The following is a 25194-nucleotide window of genomic DNA, read 5'->3' as shown; positions in this document are numbered from 1 at the left end:
CACGGTTACACAAGGTTTTTATATTAAAAAAAAAAGAAAATATGTATTCCCAATGGAGAATCTAAAGCACAAAGAAAACATTTTGGCTATTGAGCAAAGTTAATATGGGGATTAGTTTAAACAGATTTTAATTTGTGAAAAGTGAGTTTTAAATAACAGTTGATTGCAGTATAAAGATAACATAGTTTTAAGTAAAATTAGAAGAGTTAAGTAATGACATCAGTGGCAGAATCACATAATCATGAAGATATCAACAATGTTATCAATTAATAACATGCAAAAACCTAATCTAAGGTTGGTAGGGGGTCACTTAAAAAGATGAGAGAAAGGAAAGATCGGCAAGAAAATGTGTTATGGCAGGATGATAGAAAAATACTAGAAGGAAGACCAAGATCTTTGATGCAGTTAGGTATTTTTAAATAAACTAAGAATTCAGTGGTAACAATATTAGAAAATAAGATCTAAAAAAATATTTAAAAAAATAGATCAATGGGAATTATCAATTCCCAAACAAGAATTATGGACAATTCTCAAGTTTGGATTTCTGGATTAGGATCTTGTACCTGCATTAAAAGGTTTGAAGAAAAACAACAAGTGATGTCTACATCAAAATTCTTTACTATAACAAAATTTCTAGTAATCACTGAAATAAATGTTTAAATAATGATTTAAACTTCAAAACTTTCAAAAAAGTTTATTTAAACTTTTGAAAAATTTAATTTGTTGTTTTCACATACTGTTATAACTTTTAAAATCTATGATATGAAAAATAATACAATGTACACAAAGCTACATGACAATGACATTGCTTACTGGAGCTAATATGCTGGAATTTACAAAAAACATTCTGGTTGTATAACACTTATAAATGGCCTAAAACATTGGCTAAAGATGAAGTACATACTTGATAACATCAATACCTTTATTGTACCTGGCAACAACTGTCTAAAATGAAAAAGAAATATGAAAATACATCATGTAGAGAAAAAAAAATTAGCTACAAATTTACATCTAGATAAAAATCTAGAAGTAGCCAAAATTTTGAAGATTTGTTCCAGATTCATTCTCATTAAATTCAAGATATACAACTTTTGAAACAAATGCTTTTTTTTTTTTTTTTTAAGGAAAATAAATGAAGACTGAATTCTTAGTTGAGAAAAACTACAGCAATAACAGATAGTGTAATATATATTTATCGCTGTGCATTTAGTTTAATGTTAAATTAAAAATCAATTTTTTTTTGTTCAAAAGATGGTTACAAGCTAGATTATGGCTAAAATTTTTAAAGAGGATTATCAAAATTAGCACATTCTAAACAATATAGCATCATATAATGCATTATGATATACAGGGTGTCCTCGACCTATGTCGTTTCGACTTTACGGCGGTAATCCCATAAATAATTTAAAATATAAATTTCAACATGAAGCAGCGCAACGTAAAATTCAAAACGTCACAGGTGAACTTTTTTGTGAGCGTGGTGGAAGAATATGCCGTTACGCGCCGTTTGTTTGGGAGAGGTGGTGTCACTTGGGTCCCAGCATACACTCATTGGGTACCGCATGCTTTGTTTACATCTGCTGTCTCACTTTTGTGTTTGTGTTTTTTTGCGACTTTTTACCCTTCAATATGGCTCCCAAACGTAAGGCAGACTCTTCTAATGGCAGTATGTCAAAGCCATTACATTAGAAGTGAAATTAGACATTAAAAGGGAGAAATGCCAGCGAACATCAGCCATGCGTTGAACTTAAGTCGTACCACAGTTGGGACTATTATCAAGGATAAAGTTTGCATCCTTGAACACGTGAAAGGATTGGCGCCCATGAAATCGACTGTGATTATGAAAAAACGTGGTAGGCTCGTGATTGAGATGGAAAGGCTTCTTGTTCTTTGGCTGGAAGACTAGCATTAATGCCGTATCCCAATTGGCCTGATGTTAATTCAAGAAAAGGCGAAAAAATTGTTCGAGGCATTGAAAAAGTGAAAGGGGGGGAAAACGAGTGCAGGTGAAGAGTTCAATGCTAGTAAAGGTTGGTTTATGCAGTTTAAGGCTCGGGGCAATTTACATAACCTTAAGGTGCAAGGTGAAGCTGCTAGTGGTGATGATAAAGCAGCTGGTGAGTTTCCTGAGGGGGGTTGGCTGAGATAAGGGGGGGGGGGCTACAGTGCTCAACGAGTGTTTAATGTGGACGAGACAGGCCTATTTTGGAAACTTATGCCTAATCGTACCTATATCGCCAACGAGAAGAAGGCAGCACCAGGCCATAAAGCTGGTAAGGAGAGACTGATTTTGCTTCTTGGGGCTAATGCTGCTGGCGATTTAAAACTGAAGCCCTTGTTGGTCCATCAGGCTGAAAATCCAAGGGCACTAAAGGGCATTTGGAAGGGTCAACTGCCTGTCATCTGGAGGTCCAATAAGAAGGCATGGGTGACACTTCAAATCTTCGAGGACTGGTTTACCAACCATTTTGTGCCAGAAGTTCAGAGGTACTGTACAGCCAAGGGTCTGCCCTTTAAGGCATTGTTAGTGCTAGACAATGCCCCTGGTTGCCCTGCCCACTTGGATGACTTTCACCCTAATGTTAAGGTGGTTTACCTTCCACCAAACATCACAGCCCTTTTGCAGCCTATGGACCAGGGTGTTATTGCTTCCTTTAAGGCCTAGTACCTCCGCAGGACATTTGCTATGGCTTTCAGGGCAACTGAAAGACAGGAAATTACCCCTCAAAGACTTGGAAATCGTATAGCATTTATAATGCCATACAAAACATTGAGCATGCTTGGGATGAAGTGAAGCAGAAGAAGATGTGTGAAAAAAACTGTCCCCAGTTTGTGAATGATTTCCATGGCTATGCGGAGACAGTTGTTGCCCTATAGAAGCAGATGAATTTGGAAGTTGAAGATGTCACAGAGCTTCTGGCATCTCATGGGGAGGAGTTGTCAGCAGAAGACCTCATTTAGTTAGAGAAGCACTGATTGAGGAGGAGGAAATGGTTCCAACCCCTGAACCCAGGAGATAAACCACCAAGGGCTTGACAGAAGGTTTTGCCCTCATTGAGGATGGGCTGGCCAAGTTTGAGGCTGAGGATCCCAACACTGCTAGGTACATAAAGGTCTTCCGAGGGGTTACGAACTGCCTGCAGTGTTAGAGGGAGATATACGAGGAGAAGAGGATGGTATCATTCCAGACTAGCCTGAAACATTTTTTCACAACGGTAGAGAGGCCTGCAGCAGGTGCTGGTACCTCAACTGTCTCTTCAACCACAGGATAAAAGGTAAAGAATTATTTTCATTTTTGTTTAATCACTTGTACAGAATGTATAGTTTCACTTGTCATTTTGGGGATTGTTCTTATTTTGTTTTTATCAGTTTCATTTTTGTCATTTTTCTGTACTATACAGTAATTATGTTCTCCCTTTCATTTTCCTATGACCTCATTCTGTTTCTAGATATATACGTATGACTTTAGGGTGTTTTAGGTTAGGTAAGTAACTTAGGCTATGGTAATTCTGACTTGCATTGAAAATCGCCTTACGTCGGTCCGTAGGAACGGATCTTTGATGTAACTCGAGGACCCCCCCTGTACTGATATTTCAGTATATCACAAACTGATCACAAACAATGAACATTGCAAATATTACAATTTTGAATAACATTTTTCTGTATTATGAGTTGCAACTATATTGAAGCAATGTATTACATTGAATTAATTTTATATTTTAACATTTTTTCATGGTGCTAAATGAGATAGTTATATGCAAAGCATGCATTTACACTTTTAGTACTACATAATGTAACAACTTGCAATTGTACTCTCTCAAAAGTACATAGCAACCATAGAATGAAAAATGTATAAGCTAAAAATGAAATGTCTTTAAATCATTTCTTGATAAAAAATGTAATGGAATGTAATAAAGGAGCACACTGCAAATTAGGCAATATTAGCATATGACAAGCAAATCTATACAAGTACTACAACAGGTAATGATCAAATGTTGTCAAATATAATAAAGGTCTCCTGTTTTTAGTATTTTTTTTCTGAAATATATAGCAATGTATCTACAGCATTTACAAGAGAAATGTGCATCATGATTATCAACAATTAAACTTTTGCACAAAATTATAAAGTATTCATCTTTTCCAAATCATCCAAATTTTATTAGGAGAAAATAAAAATATGAATTGTTCTTAAGCTAAAACCATTTCTAAAATGTTTTAGATCTCCAACATGCATAGATATGTGCTCCACTGCAAAATATAACTTTTATACATATATACACATGCGCACACGCACGCATGCACACACACACAGCACATTACAACACAGAAAATTTGGAAGCTAAACTTAATTATTTAAGTATTTTACTACTTTGATTAAAATGACAATGTTTATGCAATTATAATGCAACATTAATATCCACATTAATCTAAAGAGTGTGTACACCCATATCAATTTTTGAAAATATTTTTCTTCTAACAGGACAATGTTTTTCAACCCAATCTAATAATTCTATTTGTTTGATTTTCATTAACAATGTAGCACCAGCTTCAGAGCTGTAACCTGCTGAGCACAATGATTATTGGAAATCTGAAATACCACAATACTTTTAATGCCTCAAACTTATAGTATTTTTTGGCACAATCATGAATGCTTGAAAGCCATAAGCTGAAAAATGACACCAGACTAACTACAGTAACTGAAGTACAAGATCTGGGGTAATGTATATCCTCTAAATTTATAATAAAATTCTTTCATTTTTAGTTTACAAAATGTCAGATAGCTAATGATAGATTTCCAATATGGCACTCAGCAGGCTATACACAAGAAGTAACTTTATTTTAGTATGGAGTAAATTCTAAACTACTTAAATCAAAAACTTACAAAAATATGATTTTTTTTAATACAATGCCAACAGATGAATACATTTTCTTTACAGTATGCATATAAACTTTAACATAAATGATTTGATGACTATTTTCAATCACGGCTAGAGGGGGAAAAAATCCCCATTTGGCATTATATACACAATATAAAGTAAATTTATCTAGAAAGATATGAATAATAAAATATTTATTTGTGAATAAAAGATAGATAACCAAAAAGAAATCTAACACATTCAAAAATAAGGGAACATCTATCTGAACTTAAAGTCATTTGTAAATTTTTAAAATTATTACTCCAAATCAGGGGTCGGCAACAGGCGGCCCAGAAGAGGTCGGCTATACTTACATGGCATGTATGTTTAATTACCTAAATAATACATTTTATAATATGAATAATAAATTAAAATTAATTTAATACCTATACTTCATGATATTCCCGTGCAACTTGGCACGAGTCAAACATGCGAGTCATCACAAGTGGGGATAACAAAGGCAACTTCATCTGACAATCGAGATTTTAAGATTGATATAATAAAAACTGATAAGTACTTTTTTTTCACTCACTATTGTCTCTTAAACGCTTACAGCCTGATTATTAATAATAAAAGTTGAATGTGGCCTGCGAGTCTGTAAAGGTTGCCGACCTCTGCTTCAAATAAATTCATCATCTGCACCTACTTTAGGCATGAATGGCAAAAGCCCCCCCCAAGTCACTGGTAACTACATATCTAGAAATATATTTTGGCTGACTATACTCTCAACTCAGTATACCAGATTTCTTCCAACAGGTATTCTATATACAGAATTTGGTTTGAACAGGCAAGTGTTGCTACTAATGCAGATAAAGTAATGTTGTCAAAGCATCCTAATGTTTCAGGATAAAAATGGATCACATTGCAGTGATAAAAATCACTTTATCGCTGCAATGTGATGCAAGTTACATCCAGTAGATGACTAGTAGTGCAATTTTGCTGTTCTGCTAAATACTGTAGAAACATTTTCTCCAGCTTTTTGAATTTGCTATTGCTGAAGCCAGAAATACTGCTGTGGCCATCTTTTCAGACCTAAAAAGACTGCCATTTAAAAATGTCAAGAATTCAGCATCCAACAGTATTCAAACATTCACAACTGGCAGGAAAATAAAAATGCATTTGTTGTCAGAGCAAAATAAGTATTATTTTGCTCTGGAATTGCACCCTGAAATAAAAACTTTTAAGTACACAATCTTCTGCTCCAGTGAAGATAACTACCTCATGCCATAACAGCCAACCTTCCCAGTTCTAGATATTGTCAGATATGTTGAAGAAATGGATCATAATGCAAGATTTCAATGAAGTGTTGCTATGAATGTGTCATTGTCATAAAAATTTCTTCTTTTTTTTTTTTTTTTTAATGGATTTTTGTATATATTTTAACTGTATTTTGAAAAATCATTATAATTTTGAAAAAGTAATATAATTTGAAACTTGGTATAACTGTAATCCTGAAGTTCACTACAAACTGTTTTGAAAATCTGACCTTTGTTAAAAATGTAAGTTTAAAATGTGAATAGAAACCTGAAAAATTATACATATCATATAAAACATCAGGTAACAAAAACATTTGTGCAGTTTTTTGGTAGAGTTCTGCAAATTTGTTCTTCATTCCTTTCACGTCATAAAAAAGAGCAGTTTTTTGGATTATTTGCTCACTTGTGATAAAAAATGGATCTTGTACTCTAACAGGAAGTGAACTTATCATTGGTTGTCAACAAACAACCCTGTACCACACACTCCATCCCCAGAAGACTATTCTTTGTGTGTGTGTGTGTGTGGTGGACTGGAGTCAGTATTGTCCACTACGAGTTTCTTGCTGCAGGCCAAACAATTATGGCAGAGATCTACTTGATGCCTGAGCATGTACAGGATGCACTACTTCAGAAACTGCCAGGACTAGTTAATCGGAAGAAAGTGCTAATCTTAGGACAACGCAAAACCTCATACTGCAAAACTTACTCATGAGAAGATTTGTGCTTTAAGATGGGAGATATCCCCCATATTCTCCTGACATTTCCCCAAGCAATTATCATCCTTTTTTGGTGCTAGACAATCACATGTGAAATACAGTTCCACAATAAAACAGATTAAAGAGGAATTTGCCAGGTTTATTACTTCTAAAGACAAAACATTTTATAAAGCAGAATTTACAAACTTGCATCTTGCTGAGAAAGAGTTGTAGATTGTGAAGGTGCTTATTTTAATGAATAAAACATCTTATAAAAATTTCTGCAATTGTTTAATTTTTATTATGAAAAATGGCACAAACGTTTTTGATTACCTGATATTATATCATGTTTCTGCAGATATATTTCCCTGCTCATAGGATTCCAAATCATTTTTTCTACTCTTGCTTTATTAACAAAAATAAAAGAGTACAACCATAAATCTGGAAAAAAATTCATTCAAAAACTCATAAAACTTATTGGCTCCAAAGTCAATTCTTATTAGTTACTATAACATGTAAATTTTATCTGAAACTTCAGTTATGGTTTTAGTTTAGAATATGTTTTTAAAAATGCCATCCTACAATGTAAATAGGCAAAAACTGAAATGTTTCTCAAATTTGGAAAATACTGCCATTTTATCAAAAATTTAATAGTAACTTTCTCTCAAATTTCCCTCAAAAACTATTTGCAAAGTTGATTTATTCAACTCTACAATCAAGATAAAATTATTTGCAAGGGAAGATAATTTTCTTTGAAAAATTCTTTTATTCACAAATAAATTTTACATCAAATAAAAGGTTCAATTTTATTCAAGAATAAATAAAATCTTTTATTCATTTTTATTTAGATAAATTTTTTGTTTAAATTAATCAACAGTGAATTTCTCTTAAGAAATGAATAGCATTTAAGATAAAGAACATGTAGCCTATTTGAGTTGTAAAATCTATTCAGTCAGTTGACTAATTGCCAATAATGTCATTCTGGAATAACTCAAATACATCAATATATTTAAGTTTTTGAATATCAAAGCAACACTGTTTACATCTTTTAGTCATACCATACAAAACTGCATTTCAAAGTGATCATGAGAATTATCTTACAGAAAATTAATAAATTAACATCAACACAACAATCAGGTCTTAAAGACAACTTATAGCTGCTTATCTATAAGAAAATGTGAAACTGGAATATACGTAACATTTCAAATTTGCCATTCCATGAAGTTAAAAAAAAATAATAAAATAAAAAAAATAATTAAAAAAAAAAAAAACCAAGTCTTCCCCATACCTCCAAATTATTAAATCAACTTCTGTAAGCATCACTTTAATAAATGATTGGAGATGACAGTTTTTTCCCCCTTCCCTTTATTTACAATCATTAAAGACAACTAAAAGAAAAATTATAAATCTACTTACACATTTTGGACCATAGATTTCATAGTCTATTTTGTCCAAGCTAAAAACATAAAATACTAAAACATTCTGATTCTTCATGAGAAGTAAAGAATATGCATCTGATTTCTGAAGTTCACATCACTTTCGAATAATGTTCTAGAAATGCTATACACAGCTGATCAAAATTTGTAGATCTCAAAATTTTTGTCTCAATAAAACAGTTATGTATTAAACTTTATATTGATATATTACACATAAAAATTATACCTACAACTATAATCAAAATATTCTTTTTCAGCAAAATTATTTCCAGTAATACTACATACTAGGAAACTTTAGTTGATATAGTGACTTTACAGCTTTCTCCCCCAATCTCTCAAAAAGTCATTATACAAGAATAACCATTACCAGCTGAGATTCAAAAACATCACAGGAATTGTGATTTATACAGAAGGTTTGGCAGAGTATGTACCAGCAATAAACAGCACTAGTCTTTATGCAACATTGAATTTCTCATCCAGTAAATGAGGTATAACTCACAGGAATGGACAAAAGATGAGACCCAGTTCTAAAGCTCGCCAAACTTGCATGAAGGCCGCAACATGAGTTATATAGCACTCTTTGAAGCACACTTTGATGTAGCATCAAAGATATTCCCACACTTCAGTGTACATTTTCATATCTCACAGCAACTTTACCACTACAAGGAAGGGAAGGAAGCATGGAAGTCAGAGAAGAGTGGCCAGGTGCAGAACTTCAGAGACTTCCTGAGTAACCTAGAGGATTTATCAGAATTATTTTGTGAAATCTGAAGTACTGAAAGGAACAAAAAATTGCAAAATACAGTGCATTACATAATATCTGATCAATTAATATCTAAACTGATTAATTTAACAGAAATACAAAAATCCATTTTTTTTAAATTGTTTATAGCTTGATTTTTTTTATTAATAGTTCATGTAGAGGCTGTGTAGACCACACTTTGGTAACATTGGTTTAAATCATCCAAAAATGAATCGTTACAATGTCATTAACTGAACATAATATCACAATCTTCCAACTATTCTAAACAACCCAATTTCTCAGAATTTAGTAGGAGGGAGTCAAAGATATAACATAATATAATAATATAACATTTTATATATATATATATATATATATATATAATTTCTTCAATATTAATGAAATTACACAAAACAATGCAAACAATATTTATAGCTCATATCAGTTTTTTACTTTAAGGCTTGTCATACAACAACTATGTGCAGTACAGGTAACTCTTGTTATACATGTTTTTGCATATACAGTTTGATTTCAGTACATAAGGCTACAGCTGTTTTCTATCCAAGGTGATGGAAACTTCCACACATGAACTTGTTTTGTATTCAAGTCCACTGTATTCAGTGGCTCAATGTCCATTATGTGTCCTTGTTGCCTTATTGGTCTATATGGTATTATCTTTAACTTCTGCACTGCGAGCAATGAAGATCTGACTATGGAAAAGTACATAAGTAAAGAATTTGAGTCAAGTCCTATGGAGGTTGAGCCTGAGAAAACTCACAACAAAGGCATGTCTCCAGCTTCTAAGATGACCAAAAGAAGAAAAAGGGGAGATTGAAAATGTTCTTAAATGCTATAAGGAATGTCTACAAATTTAAAGTTGAAAACTGCAAGGTTTCGATTGAGAGATTTTTTGAAAAAGCAGCCTTCAACCTTCTATGAGCCTCCAACTTCAGAATGCCAGCCGAAGAAGATAAGATATATATCATCAAATTCCTGACATGTACCCTCAAGGGGTGTATAGGATATGATAATACTACATGAAAAATTTACATCATTACTAACTTCCTATCTACAATTTTCCTCCAAATCAATCTGTTACCTATTAAAACTCCACCATTATCAGATCTTATATTTCTATCTTCTAAGGCACTTTTTACTGTATCAATCCACCTATATCTTGGTCTTCCTCTGGATCTTTTTCCTGCCAACCTTGCAGAAAACACTTGTTTTGCTAATCTCTCCTCACCCATTCTGTTTAAACCTGAGATTAGCTCTGCTAACACATTCCTGGATGCTAACAATGTCAAGTTCTTTCCTAATATATTCGTTTTTAATATGATATTGCCATTGATGCCATCTGTTCACACCCTTAATCTTTATCAGGACTCTCATAACTGTGGTCTAGTCTTTGGTCAAATGTTTAACTTCTAACCCAGCTCTCAGATCCATAAGTTAAAATTGGTTTGAACACTGTCTTGTATACAGCTAAATTAGTGTTTTGACTAATTTCTCTCTTATTCCATATAAATTTATTCAGTTGACTTCCAGCCATACCAGCTTTGTTGATTCTGTTGTCTATTTCCATATTTAATTTACCATCTTCACTAAAAATTGTGCCTAAGTAGCTGAAATGTTTTATTGTTCTATAGGTTCTCCATTCACAATGCAATTCATATTTTCAATGCTTCTGCCTATTTTCATTGTCTCGTTATTGCTGACCTTCATACCATATCTACTACAACAGTTATTCAATTTAGTCAGGGAATCTTGCAGACTTGTAGTAGATTTATTTAGAAGTATAACATCATCCACATAAAGCAAAGATTAACACCTCCAATTTTGATATCACGTTTAATACCACTTTCCTTCATAATGTGATCCATATAGATAATGAATAACAGAGGGGTTAATGTACATCCTTGTCTGATACCAGATTTAATTAAACCATCTTCCTGTACTTCCTTCAATTCTAACTGCTGACTTAAATATAGATCTTTGTTATATTCCCATGATTTCTCAACTATCTGTCGTAAAGTGAAAATCTGATCCTGACAGCTAGCGTCGCACCAAGATAACTTCACTTCCGATTTCAAATCCTCTGCACACTAGTGTCCTGCATGAGAAAACATCACTATCAACAATAACATAGTCAACGAGACTTTTCTTATTCATTGCTTCTTTCCTGTGAATTTGTGCACATTTTTATGTTGGAACATTGTGTTAGTAATAACCAGTCCATGTCCTGAGCAGAAATCCAATAGATATTTGCCATTATCATTAGCTTTGCTCTTTTCTCCCAATTTGCAAAAATATTTTTGTATGTCTGACAATAATTTCCTACTCTATTTAGATCCCCAGCAAGGTCCAACTTTTCCTTTTTCATTGTGTCAGTTGCTTTCACTAAAGCCTCAAAAAAATTCCTCCATTTCTACCTTAGTAGAACCTTCTGTCAGACCATAGGCACAAAGAAGTCTCATTGTTCCCCATTCTGATATTTGACCAACATTAAATATTATTTTTTGAATTCTAATTATTCCAGAGAGGCCTGTGTAGCTCAGTGGAAGTGGTACTTGCGTCCTCTGCGCTTCGTCGCTCGAAGTTTGACTTAAGTTCAAGTCTAGTCGCCAACTGGAGGAACTTTTTCTAAGCCTTTCCTCGACCGGTTCCAGAGTTAGTCTATCTCTGGCACGGGCAAATGGGTTTTTCCTCCTGGAAACTCTGGTTTTTTATCCCGTAAACTCAAGAAAATTGACCATAGTGCCCACATTATTTCAGACAGTAACATATCTTGTTAGAATTAGGTACCAAGAGATGGCAGCACTTGTTTGCCAGCCTCTTCATCGGTGACAGCTATAATTGGTGATAGTCATGGGTCAGCTATCTCTGATTGGCTAGCGGTGGAGATTGAACTGCCCACTCAGTCTCCAAAAGCTAGATAGGGTATAAAGGCCTCGCCTCCTCCCTATTAGGGAATAAAAGGCGTTAGTTGATTTATTTATGTATATAATTATTCCAGCACGTGTGTTTTTGTCTCCATAAATTCTTCACTATGAATGCTGACCACCGTGTAACCTTAAAAGAAAGAAATATTCAGTTGTGTGCTGATGGTGTAAAATTAGGTAGAGTAAATCAAGGCAATGTGGAGAGCTTGCAGGACGATTTAAATAGGCTGTCAGTATGGGGCAAAAGATAATGAGGGTGTCATATTGCTAAGGTAGCCCATAAGATTACTTGGCTATTGAAAAACACACTAACAAGTAAAGATAAGGAAGTCATTACTATGCTCAGGTTTGATCTCTGGCTTTCTTGGGGATGAGGAAGCAGTGGAGAAGATTCAGTGAGCAACCAAGATCGCAAGTAGTGTGTGTGGAATGTTCCCTATGAGGACAGCTTGAGGGTGTATGGACTGCAGAAGTTGGCCGATAAGAGAAAAAAAAAAAAGAGGGTATATGATATAAATATTTAAGTTGCTTAAAGGATTTTATAGGATTAAGCAGGGGAAATGTTTCAGCACTTAGCTAGAGGAGCCAGAACAAGAGGTCATCCCTGGAATTTGAATAAAATTAGTAAGGGTATGAGGACTAGATTTTTTGCTTGGAGTGCGAATTGGTGAAAATGGATTGCCAGTTAATGGGTTCAAGGAGAGGTATGATAGATTATTTGGATAGTTTGGGTCTCCTGCGATGAGTCCTCAGACTCCATGATGCAACAATTTATTATTTCCATGAAAAAAAAAAAAAGGCAAGCAACATTGATATTGGCAACATTTTGGCAATTGCCAAAATGTTGCCAGTATCAACACCACACCAAATGCATATCATTCATCATGAAGCCATTTGAAATAATACTTACTATATAGTGGACCCTGCTAGGATATCCGTGTGTGCCGTAAAAAACGCCGAGGCCATGGCAAAGGCCATTCATACTGTCGAGGTACAACACCACCTACATTTTTTTCAAAGTAGGTAAACACAGGAAACCACCATATCCTTGAAAGAAAATTGCTAGTACTAGCACTCTGCAAGCAAGAAACACAAATTGAGAATGAAAATTAGTTTAGTATCAAAAATAGCAATTATTTTAAATGCACTAATTTCAATTTTTTCATACAATCATGTCAAGCATGTCAGTGAGAGTCTGTGTAGCTCAGTATAAGTGATATTTGAACTCTACGTTGCTTGACCACACGCAGAAATAAGTTCAAATCTAGTCGCTGACTGGAGGAACATTTTCTAAGCTTTTTTTTTTGACCAGTTCCAGAGTTAGTCCATCTCTGGCAAGTGGGTTTTTTGTCCCAGAAAAATCAGGTTTTTCATGCAGTAAACTCAAGAAAATAGGTGGTCGAAACTACACTATTTTCAGACATTAAAAATATTGTGTTAAGGTCAAGGACCACAAGATGGCAGCACTTGTTAGCCACCTTCTTCACTGCATACCAATTAATTAGTGATAGCCTTGGGCCAGCTATCTCTGATTGGCTATCAGTGGAGACTGAACTGCCCACTCAGTCTCCAAATGTTAGACAGGGCTAAAATGGCTTCGCCTACTCCGTATATGGGAACAAAAAGGCTTTGGCCGATTTTTTTTTTTTTTTTTTGTCATGTTGAGCAAGTAACACAATAACATACTAAACAAATTACAGGTAACCCTCGTATAACAGGTACTTATACAACGCGGTCTACAAATTGTAGTACCCCTTGTTCAACGAGGTTTCGATATAATGCGGTCTATAATTTCTAGTAACCCTTTATTAATTTTTTTTTTTCATAGTTTTCACCGCGGGACTTAAAAATCAAATTTTATCTTCGTTAAATTTGTGCCTGCCCGTATCGCGCAAGTAGTTATAAGTATCGAATTTAGTTTTATTGTATCACTGAATAAGGTACTGTACACAGGCTTTTGCAGTCTGTCATTCTCAACAAATAGTGCAATTAGAGACAGATGGAATAAAAACGGCACTAACTAATAAATCACGTCCCCTCTCACAGAAACTATGCTGTATAGACTTAAGCAAAATCATATGTTGCACCGAAACAGAGTATCTAACTAAAAACTATTGTCCAATTTATCAATTATGAAATAAGTGTTTGTTTTATTGCATTTAAAATTCTCGATATCATTATGACAGATCACAAAGGCTAACTTCAAATAAAAGACTACCAAGAATTGAAACATGCCATATAATGAATGTGTGAGTTCGCCTGCCAAGAAGCCATAAAATTCAACCAAGGGCTGAAACGTTTGTGTGAGTTGAGCCAGTCAGTAATGAGAAGTTCCATCGAAACGATAAATGACACCCTGTTGTGAATGTGTTAAAACTAATAGTGAATGCTTTGACAGTTTCAGATGTTACGGAATTCGATTGAAGAGAATTAACATTTCAACTCAACACTTGTCGGTTGCTTTTGGCTTTGGGTTGCGCGATCTTTTGTTAATACCGCACCAATCATATGCACGTCTTTATAGTTGCTGTCTGTGTAAAACAAAATTCAGCTTGTACGTATTGTAAGAATTAAAAAAAAAAAAATTGAATAATTTATAAGCGTATAAAAGGATATCACCTGTAAATCGTTGACATGCCACCTCTGGCACGAGGTGCCACAGGCTCGCCATCTAGGGTTTACTGTATAAAGTGTTTATTATTCAAAATTGTCTTCGTTTTCTGCCAGGAAAAGCGCATTTAAAATCATAAGTGTGTTATCCTGAAGCTGAGCAGTTTATTTTCTGGTGAGTTACATACATATGTAATGCTTTTTTTTTTATGTAAAAGTTTATTTTTATTGTAATGGCCACTAAAACTGCAACGAAAGGGAAAAAACCAACATTTAAGAGGAAATTCATTTCTGTCGAAGAAAAAATTAAATCTTGGATCGTTTGAAAATTGGAGAAAAACCAGGAGTTGTTGCAAGGACTCTGAATTTAATGAATCAAAAATTCGAACAATCAAACAAAATGAACATAAAATCCGAGAAAGTGTTATTGCTGGATCAACGGTAAGTGCAAAGCGCGTTGTTCGTGTATGCGATATTCTATAGAAAAAAAAGGAGAAATCTCTAATGATTTGGGTAGAAGATTGCACTCAAAAGAAAATTCCTTTGGATGAGCATCTTATTAAGCAAAAAGCTCTCAAAGTTTATAAACATTTAAAAGAACTCGATCAAGATTCTCCAGTAAGTGTTGGTTCAAAAACTTTAAAAAGGTTTTCTTTGTATAATCTTAAAATCCAGGGAGAATCAGCTTCAGCAGGCATTGAAGCTGCCCGGAAATACCCAGCAGAACTTTTAAAAATCATTAAAGAAGATGGTTACAGTGCAGACCAGGTGTTCAATGCGGATGAATCTGGTTTATATTGGGGAAAAAAATACCAAAACACACCTATATTTCGAAAAATGAAAGATCAGCTCCTGGATTCAAAGTTTCCAAAGATAGAATTACTCTACTGTTTTGTAGTAATGTATCAGGTGATTACATGACAAAACCAATGTTTATTAACTGATCTGCATATCCTTGTGCGATGAAAGGGCTCGACAAGTCTACCCTACCTGTTTATTATGCGGGCCAACAAAAAAAAGGCATGGGTTACAGCTAGCATGTTTGAAAATTGGTTTTTGAAGTGTTTTGTACCCGATGTAGAAAGTTAAACAAAGAAAAAGAATGTGAACTTCAAAATTCTACTAATTTTAGATAACACATTTTTGGTGGAGAGGGCTTTTGCGATACGGTTGAAAATGAAATTAGTGAATTAACTGATGCAGAAACAGATTTAAATGAGGAGGAACTGATACAATTAATAGATGGCATCGAACCAAATGGCAGGGAAAGTTCTTTCAAAGATTCCAATTGTGATGAATCCATTAAAGAATTCAGTTTAAAAAAATTAGCAGAAGGATTGGACTTGGCAAGAAAGTTAGGAAATTATTTTAAGAATAATGATTCCTCAATGGAGCGCTCGGGAAAATTCATGAGACAATTGGATATCTGTTTAGCGCCATATTATGAACTTAATAAAAAATTGCAGCATAGTGGAAAGCAAAGTCTTATTACTGACTTCTTGATGACTAAACCAGCCAAAGTATGCAATGAGAATTATACAAATGATGTCCAAGAGATTTCAAGTGGTGCCAACCTCTTAAAGAATTTGTGTCCACGAAATGTTATTTCTGAAGACAGTGATGATAATTAAAATATGCGCTTTATTTTATTGTGTCTAAAACATTTATGCATTATGTGCAATGAAATTTATGTACAATTTGTAATTTTTATAATTTTATACTATGTATTTGTCTCATAGTTTATATTTTCTTAACTTACATGAATTAAATAAACATATTGTTTTTGTTGGATATGTTATTGTTGTTTATATAATTAAAAAAAAAAATGATTTCGGAACCTAACCCTACTTTTTCTAGGTGATCTAAGTCTCGAATAACGTGATTTATATAACGCGCATTTCTATGGAACCTAACATCCGCGTTATACGAGTGTTACCTGTATATTCTCATTCTAATCCTATTAGCTGTGATCAAACCAAGGTTGCACATGAAGTATTCATTGCTAGGCTACTTGTATATAGAGGATGGCTTCACATCAAATTGCCTTAGTATCCCATAATCTGAAGCACTTTCTTTTCATATGTGTATATTGCTATGCTGCTTATGGAAAGGGTCATAATTTAGACTGGTTCAGTTTTTCTTGAGGTCTTATCAGTGGGATCTAGACCTGCAAAGATAAGGGAGTTAAATCAATGCAGAAGTCAGTCATTTTCCATACACTCCTGCTTAGAAGACCTCAAAAGTCAAAATTCGTTTATGCTGTGCATTGAGATACTAGAGCAATCTGGTGTGAAGTCAGTGGCCTCCATATAAAAGTAGCATAGTAATGAAGAAACTTTGCTTGCTCACACTTGAGTAAAGGATTAAAACAAGAACATAATTTTTAAACTTGATGAATTGGAATGCAAGACATGATAATTAGTTACACATAATGCAGATTTAATTTACGTAAATATTTTATTGGCATAACATTTTTGCCCTAGTATCAAGAGCATCTTCAAGTATGACTCAAATTAAACAAGAGCAAAAAAAATGGTAGATTCAACAATGAAACGTGTGAACAGCACATACATGATATGCCTAGTCCAGCCATAAATACTGTTACAACTTGAACAGCACATAAATCTTTAATCTATAAGTAAATAATTTACAGCTTTCAGCACCTACAAAAACCACGTGTATAACGTTCAAAATGTCTTCCTTTTGCCTTCACACGTGCCCGAAATCTGTGAGGCCACATATCAATGGTGGCACGCACAACATCCAATGGAAACATTGCCACTGCTTGCTCCAAATCCACCTTCAGGCTGGCAATGCTGGGGTGTCATTTCTTGCAGGCTACTCTCTGAAGCTCTGATCACAATTTGAAGTCCAACAGATTCAGATTGGGATTTCCAGACAGCCAATCAGATGGTGATATGTAGTCTGACACATTCATCTCGCATTGCTATGTTGCTATGGATGTACCACAGGTTCCAGCATGGTGTCTTGATACACTTTGGTGGAGGTTTTGACCCATTTCTCACAGAAATGCAACTTAGATACCCCAATACTTCCCCCCCCCCAAAAAAAAAAAAACATCACTGACAGAGGATGATGACCACTGAATCCTGAATCATGGGTGCTATGGCATGTTCTGTGCAACCATCTGGGGAATATACCCAATTGTTTTGGCAGTTATGACTCTTCAATAGTGAAATTCTGTAAGGAGGATATTTCTGCGTCTGTTGTTCCTGCACTGCTGGAGAAGTGCCTTTGATTTTATCAACCTCTACCACATAAGTTATGGTGTTAGGAAGTGTCCAGTAGAACAACAATAGGCTCTCACCCCAAAGTCATCAGTTAGTACACGAACACATTTCAGAGAGAACGATGTCACATCTCTCGTGACATTACTTTCAGCATTCTCACAGGATTATGGTGGAGGCATGCCTTCACAGCCCTCACAAGCTATTGTTTTATTATTTTTATTTCAGATACATCTTCTGTATTGTTATAAGTTAATAGTTTGATGCAAAAACATCCTACTGATCGAATATTTTCAGCATGTTGAAAATAACAGACTGCATTATTCCAACCTTGAAGTGCTATTACAGCTACATGGTTCTCATAATCTCACCACTGCATGTTAACCCATACATCTAGACAACTCTCTACTGATAAACAAGCAGATGTTGGCTGCACACAGTGCAACCAACAAATCCAGGCTTGCCAAATTCTGCAGCAGCACAGGCATGTGTGGAAGCTGTAACAATATTTATGGCAAGACTGTGTAGTCTCATGTTCCAAATACATTAAGGTTCTAGTAAAAATAGCTTTAAACAAGAGATTTAAACAAATAAATAAAAAATTAAAATTTAATCCCAAAACTTGAACTATTTCCCATAAGAGGGTTAATTTTCGTCGTTTCTATTTAGAGATTCAATGAATGTAACAAAGTTTCACAACTTTCTTTGTATTGACTTTCTAAGAAATTATTACTTTTATGGAGAACCTAAATTTTCTTCCAAAGGATTCGGTGTCTGATAGTGATAGTGTATTCCACTAGTCAAGTGTTCTGGCTTATGGAACTTAACATAGCCTAAATGTTCATCATTTGGCTAAAATATGATGATCCACATAGGCAAGGAACATCATACACTCCAAGGTGAGCCAAAGGAAAAAGGTTACCTTTAGATGAGCATAGGAAAGTAGTATCTTGTTGATAGCATGGAAGGACACTTGTAAGCCAACAGATCTAAGTAGTTTTTGGCTATATCTTCCAAGACCTTTAACATAAGGAACAGCCTCATGACAGACTACCTGATTTCCCTATCACAATAAGATGGGAATGACAGGAAAAACTATAATTATAATGTTTAACTAATATAATTTCTGTCTAGTAAATTTATGCTATAATAAAAACAATGACAATACATTATTCTTATTATGTGGCACCTCCAGGGAGTCTAAAGACTCATCGAGAGAGGGCACCTGCTGTCTCCACCAACTACAACCAACTGCAACTACACAAATGTCATCTATCGCCTACCACCACCACCAGTATTTCCACAGAGAATCACAAACATACATGTCCACGGCAGGTTTCGAACCAGCAGCCTTCTGGCTGGAGGATACACTAACTCATTTAGCAGATACACTAACCACTCAGCCAACCAGGCGCTGGCAAGAGTTTCTCTAGTCTGCGACTAGAACAAAACTTGCATTCTTTCTTTAGTTGGCCAAGTGTTTGGAACTGCACACACACTCCCACTGAGCTAAACAGGCGTTCAATACATTTAAAAAAATGTTTTGGAAATATAACTGACCAGCAATCTTCAAACCAACTGGATTTTCTGTTTGCTAATTAGAAGATGAACAGCCACGCAACATAGCTGTGAAGCTGAGATATGTTTGACCCATCATAGCCAGCTGTTTACGTTTTCCGTTTATTGTTTCTTTTCTTGTAGTGTACTGTGCTTTATTTTAAAATCTGTGGTTATAAATGCGTTTTACGATGAAAATGAGTATTTAAGCATTTATTTTTTATGTGTTGGTTCATATAGACAATAAATCAGCTGGTGTGTCACTGTTCGTTTGCCATCAAAAGGCAAAATCAAATCTCATCTGTATAATAATCGCTGTATCTATAAGCTGCTAATCAGTGTATGCTATGGTAAGTGCTGTATCTAATATTGTCACCTTACAAGCAAAATGCACTAAGTCAAAAATTGCAGGTTTCGAATTTAACTGTTAACTTTTATTTCAAAAAGTTTTTTTTTGAACTTTTACTTTTATTTTCAGGTGACGATATGTTCTTTGTATCCCTTGTTTTAGTGTTGTACAATTTGTAATAATACCGTATTTTGCGTATCTTTTTTTTTATAGAGTGAATTTTTTTATTGTGTGACAAAATGGATCCCAAAAAGAAAGCTAGTGAGGAAAAAAAAACAGAAAAATTTTCTCTATTGAACACAAGAAAGAAATAATAGCAAAACATCATGAAGGTGTGAAAGTTATGCAGCTAGCTCGAATATATGAAACCAGTCATTCTACAATATCAACCACTTTAACTAAGAAAGAAGAACTTATGATAGCTAAGGGAACTTCAAGGTTGAATGTCAGAGGGCTTCTTTTTGAGCAAATGGAAAATCTATTACTAATTTGGATCAAAGAAAGAGAAATGGTGGGCGATACTTTATCTCAAAATGCAATCTGTCAGAAAGCTAAACAGATTTATCAAGATTTGAAAAAGAAGACTTCAGGATCAAGTTCTGAGGTAGATGATGATTTCAAACGTAGCAGAGGTTGGTTTGACAACTTTAAAAAAAGAACAGAAATTCATAGCGTGGTCAGACACGGAGAGGCAGCTAGTGCTGACAAAGCAGCAGCAGCAGCAGATAAATTTGTCAATAGCTTTACAAGAATTATAGAAGAAGAAGGAGAATACCTACCTCAACAAGTCTTCAACTGTGATGAGACTGGGTTATTTTGGAAGAAAATGCCCAACAGGACATTTATCACAAAAGAAAAAAAAAAAAAACACTTCCTGTGCATAAACCAATGAATGATAGGTTAACATTGCTTTTAGCAGCAAATGCAAGTGGAGACTGCAAGGTAAAACCAATGTTAATCTACCACTCAGAGAATCCCCGAGCATTCAAAAAGTTCTATGTCTCTAAATTCAATCTCGGTGTTTTGTGGAAGTCTAACAGCAAAGCCTGGGTCACAAGAATAGAATTTAGAGACTGGATTCGCGAAGTGTTTAGACCAACCGTCAAAGTCTATCTTGAGCAAAACAATCTGCCTCTAAAAGCCATTTTAACCTTGGATAACGCACCTGGCCATCCAACAGGCATACAAGAAGAGCTACCAGAGGAATTAAATTAAGGTGATTTTTCTTCCTCCCAAGACTACATCTCTGATTCAACCTATGGATCAGCTGATAATTGCAAATTTAAAAAAACTTTACACAAGGGCACTTTTTACCAGGTGTTTTGAAATGTGTGAGGCTACCAATATAACCCTAAGAAAATTTTGGAAGGAAGAATTCAACATTGTCATAGCAATTAGGCTAATTGTAAAGGCTTGGCAAGAAGTAACAATGAAATGTCTCAAAGCAGCATGGAGGAAACTGTTTCCTTCCTTTGGTAATGAAGAAACTTCAGATGAAGGACACAAACTGGTAAAGGATATTGTGGCAACTGCTCATGATCTTAACTTGGAAGTAGAAGAAGATGTTCGAGAATTATTGGAGATGCATGACCGAGAACTGACTACTGACGAGCTAAAAGAACTTTTCAAGCAGCAATGTGAAGAAAAGGAAATGGAAATTTCATCTGAAGATGAGGATGGAGAGAAAGAACAAATTATGACTGATGAAATCAAAAATGTTTTGGCAAAGTGGGAGGAAGTTCAAAATGTTATGAAATGGAATCCAAACAAATCTGAGGTTATCAGAACTGCAGATCTATTTAATGAAAAGTCCATGCAGTTTTTCAGAAACATTTTAAAAAAGAGGCAGAAGCAAACAACCCTAGACATGTTTTTTACAGGTCCATTTGTCAAAAAACTCCAAAGTGAGCCCAATTGTCCTTCTGGTGAAGATTGATAATTAAAAACTGTTTTCATGAACAATTCATTTTATTAATGTTAATTTTTTTTATAGCAAATACATATAACTGTATAATAAATATAAAAATATTTACCATATTTTTATAACAATTTATATGAGTTTTATCTGCATTTTTAATATGTACTATGGTTGTGGGGAGGAGCTGGAACAAATTAAATCGATTTTCAATTAAAACTTATGGGGAATCGCGCCTTGGATAACGACGGTAATCCTGGAATGGAATTAAACACACAGTCATTAACCAAGGCACCACTGTATATGTATATATATTTAAATAGCACACCTGAAAAATTAAGTTTAAAACTATGATTTCCACAGTTTATTTGACTTGAAATTACAGACAGTTGAAATATGTTCTGATTATGATAACCATATATTCAGGAAGAGTCCAGCTCTCCTCCTCTACACCTGCTTTTTAAAATTCACTAAAATTCTTGAAATATACTTCCCAATCTCAAGTGAGTTACTAGTTACTAATTTCTTTTGCAAAATGCTTCCTGCTGATAGATAAACCGAAATTCAGCCAGGGCATTATCTTGTGTAAATATCCCACTGGAGCTAAATGTAAAACCTGTAATCTATCACCAAAACAACAGTTAATCCCAAATCTCTTTCAAATAGAAAGTTTAAACTAAACGCTATTTACATATCTAGAAACATTTTATATGAGAACAGCATGGTCCCTTATTAGCAAATAATTGTTCATCCTGAACTATTCACCTTAAGTTGAAATACCTTGTTTCAAATACAGCACTAAAGGAAACAATACAAACCTCATACTTAACAGGTGGGCAAGAAATAGCATCTCATCTTTGTAACCGACAAGTCACAAGTTCAAATATTCCTGAAGTATGGATGAAGTTTACTATAGTTTGCATATGTATAGAGTAAATGATTTTCATTACCTATTTAGAGGCCTAAAATAGGTTGGAGGTATCACATTTAGTATCTAGCACAAGATGTTCAAGATTAATTCTTAGTACACACCCAAGTACTAAATTGTGTACAGGTTCCCAACCTTTTAATGGATGGAATTAAACACACAGAGCACCACATATATATAATGAAATACTGCCAAAGCACATACCACCAATAAGCTTAGGCTATCCTGAAGAGTTGAAGTTCTTTCTAGTATGTGTTTTGTTCATCTCTTATACTGTCAATAACAGGAAACCCACAAATCAGATGTGAAATCTTGCTATTTCTATCACCAAGGTCTACATAATATGCCTAACTTTGAAGAGAACTCTTCAGCAGTAGTATTCCTCAACTTGACAGATGTTTCATGAATACAAAACTTGTTTCCTCAGAATGAAGTTCTTCACAGGACCTCAGTTATGCTAATTAATTTTTTATAAATACCTTAAATAAATTGCTTCATACAGCAGAAGCAATTCTGATAGTGATACGTTACAATTATGCAAATTAAATCGCATCAGAATAAATCTCTTGTAGCCTAAAAAAAAAAACACTGGTGCTAGGACCTGAATGAATGATTCTGATACATCAAGTGGGACAAAATCAACTGATCTATGTAATACTCATTTCTCAGAGTAGCATACTCAGTAAAAAGTAAAGATTATAGCAGCTGTAAAAAATGTTTAAATCTGTTTATGCAAAATTAACAAAATTCTAGTATGAAGAAAGCCAAACGGCTATTTTTTTCTGGTGAGGTTGATAAGTTAAGGGGATAAAAATCCCTTGTTGTTTTTCAGCCAGTAAGCGAAACTAAGATCGAAGACTACAATCTGAACGTTTCATGTCGACGAACTGTCGGCGGATCCAAGCGTAAGTGACCACTTGGTAGTGCCACACCACGGCAACTCGTTGCAAAGGTGGAGCAAGCTCCCTCACTATTCTTGATATTTTTTCATAATGTAAAAACACACAGCTCCTAGGAGATGTAGTACTGTTTTACATTATGAGGAGAGGTCACTACCCAGACTGGTTTCAACCTTTTTTGAGGTCTCATCAGTGAGTAGCTAGACCTAGAATATCAGAGTTTAAGTGGAAAGAACTTGCATACTTTTGCTATACGATTCCCGAAAGGTGTGTCACTATATTATGTTATAACATATTATAACTAGGAAGAAAGCCAAACGGCTATTTTTTCTGGCGAGGTTGATAAGGGGATAAAAATCCCTTGTTGTTTTTCAGCCAGTAAGCGAAACTAAGATCGAAGACTACGATCTAAACGTTTCATGCCGACGAACTGTCGGCGGATCCAAGCATAAGTGACCACTTGGTAGTGCCACATCATGGCAACTCGTTGCAAAGGTGGAGCAAGATCCCTCACTATTCTTGATATTTTCTCATAATGTAAAAACACACAGCTCCTAGGAGATGTAGTACTGTTTTACATTATGAGGAGAGGTCACACAAAAAAAAAAAGGTTGAAACCGGTCTGGGTAGTGACCTCTCCTCACAATGTAAAACAGTACTACATCTCCCAGGAGCTGTGTTTTTACATTATGAGAAAATATCAAGAATAGTGAGGGAGCTTGCTCCACCTTTGCAACGAGTTGCCGTGGTGTGGCACTACCAAGTGGTCATCACTTACGCTTGGATCCGCCGACAGTTCGTCGGCATGAAACGTTCAGATCGTAGTCTTCGATCTTAGTTTCGCTTACTGGCTGAAAAACAACAAGGGATTTTTATCCCCTTAACAAAATTCTAGTATGTTTGATTTATAACACATCTCTCCAAGAAATATTCATGTAGTAATCTATTAATTTCTAATACCAGGTAGATCATTTCTTAAAGAAATGACTAAGAATTTAAACATTTGTAAAAATATATAGGCTATTTTAAATTACCTTAAGAGATGCATTGTTTGCCATGGTGTGGTATATCCAAAACACTCTGGTTGTAACATAGTATCCTACAACGACATCAACTGTGTAATGGCCTCGTGCAAGAAGCACCAAAAACACCCCAGCACATGCAGTCAACCACGATAGCCAGTGTAATATAATACATCTTCGAGGTGTATCTGAAAACATTCAAATATTTTAGATGTTATTAATTTTATTTTGAAATTACAATAGAGCATATAAAGAATGGCATTCTAATAGTAGCAAAATTACTGGTTTGGGATCTTAACTGAATCAGGGTTTTAGTAAACGAGGTTTAAAATTAACTTCTGAAATATCAAAACTACTTTATTTTGCTGATGAAAGCCTGTGGAAATGGTATTTCCATCTATGGCACTAGGCTGCCCAAAGAAAGCTGTTCAAAGTTCAAATCCAGTTGCCAACTAGAGAAATGTTTTCCAATCCATTCTTCGACTGGTTCCCAAGTTAGTCAATCTCTGACATAGGCAAGTGAGCTTTTGCACCTAGAAACTAGTTTGTCCCATAAACTCAAGAAAATAGACCATAGAACCCATGTTATTTCAAGCAATATATACATTGTGTTAGAGTTAGGGACCATGAGATGGTGGTACTTATCTGCATCTGTTCACCAGGTGCTGTTTAAAATTAG

The 25194-nt window shown here is 34.7% G+C and overlaps 1 protein-coding gene across 2 annotated transcripts in view; it reads right to left on the bottom strand.

The window, feature by feature from the left end:
* Positions 1 to 678: 678 nt before the first annotated feature.
* LOC150099531 (phosphatidylcholine:ceramide cholinephosphotransferase 1-like) overlaps positions 679 to 25194 on the bottom strand; it is a 122068-nt gene continuing 97552 nt past the window's right edge. For both annotated transcript variants that reach the window (XM_090404524.1, XM_090404523.1), the window contains exons 5-7: positions 24528 to 24703; positions 12898 to 13063; positions 679 to 9038 (exon numbers count right to left, since the gene is read on the bottom strand). In XM_090404524.1, the coding sequence (XP_090260650.1) occupies positions 12914 to 13063; positions 24528 to 24703 (326 nt within the window). In that variant the 3' untranslated portion in view covers positions 679 to 9038; positions 12898 to 12913. The remainder of the gene's footprint in view (positions 9039 to 12897; positions 13064 to 24527; positions 24704 to 25194) is intronic.

This window comes from Typopeltis vanoorti, chromosome 14 (genome assembly GCF_054136105.1).
Source record: "Typopeltis vanoorti isolate ZY-2024b chromosome 14, IOZ_Tvanoo_1.0, whole genome shotgun sequence".
In the NCBI taxonomy this organism is placed as follows: Eukaryota; Metazoa; Arthropoda; class Arachnida; order Uropygi; family Thelyphonidae; genus Typopeltis; species Typopeltis vanoorti.
This window is presented reverse-complemented; position numbering and strand designations above follow the sequence as displayed.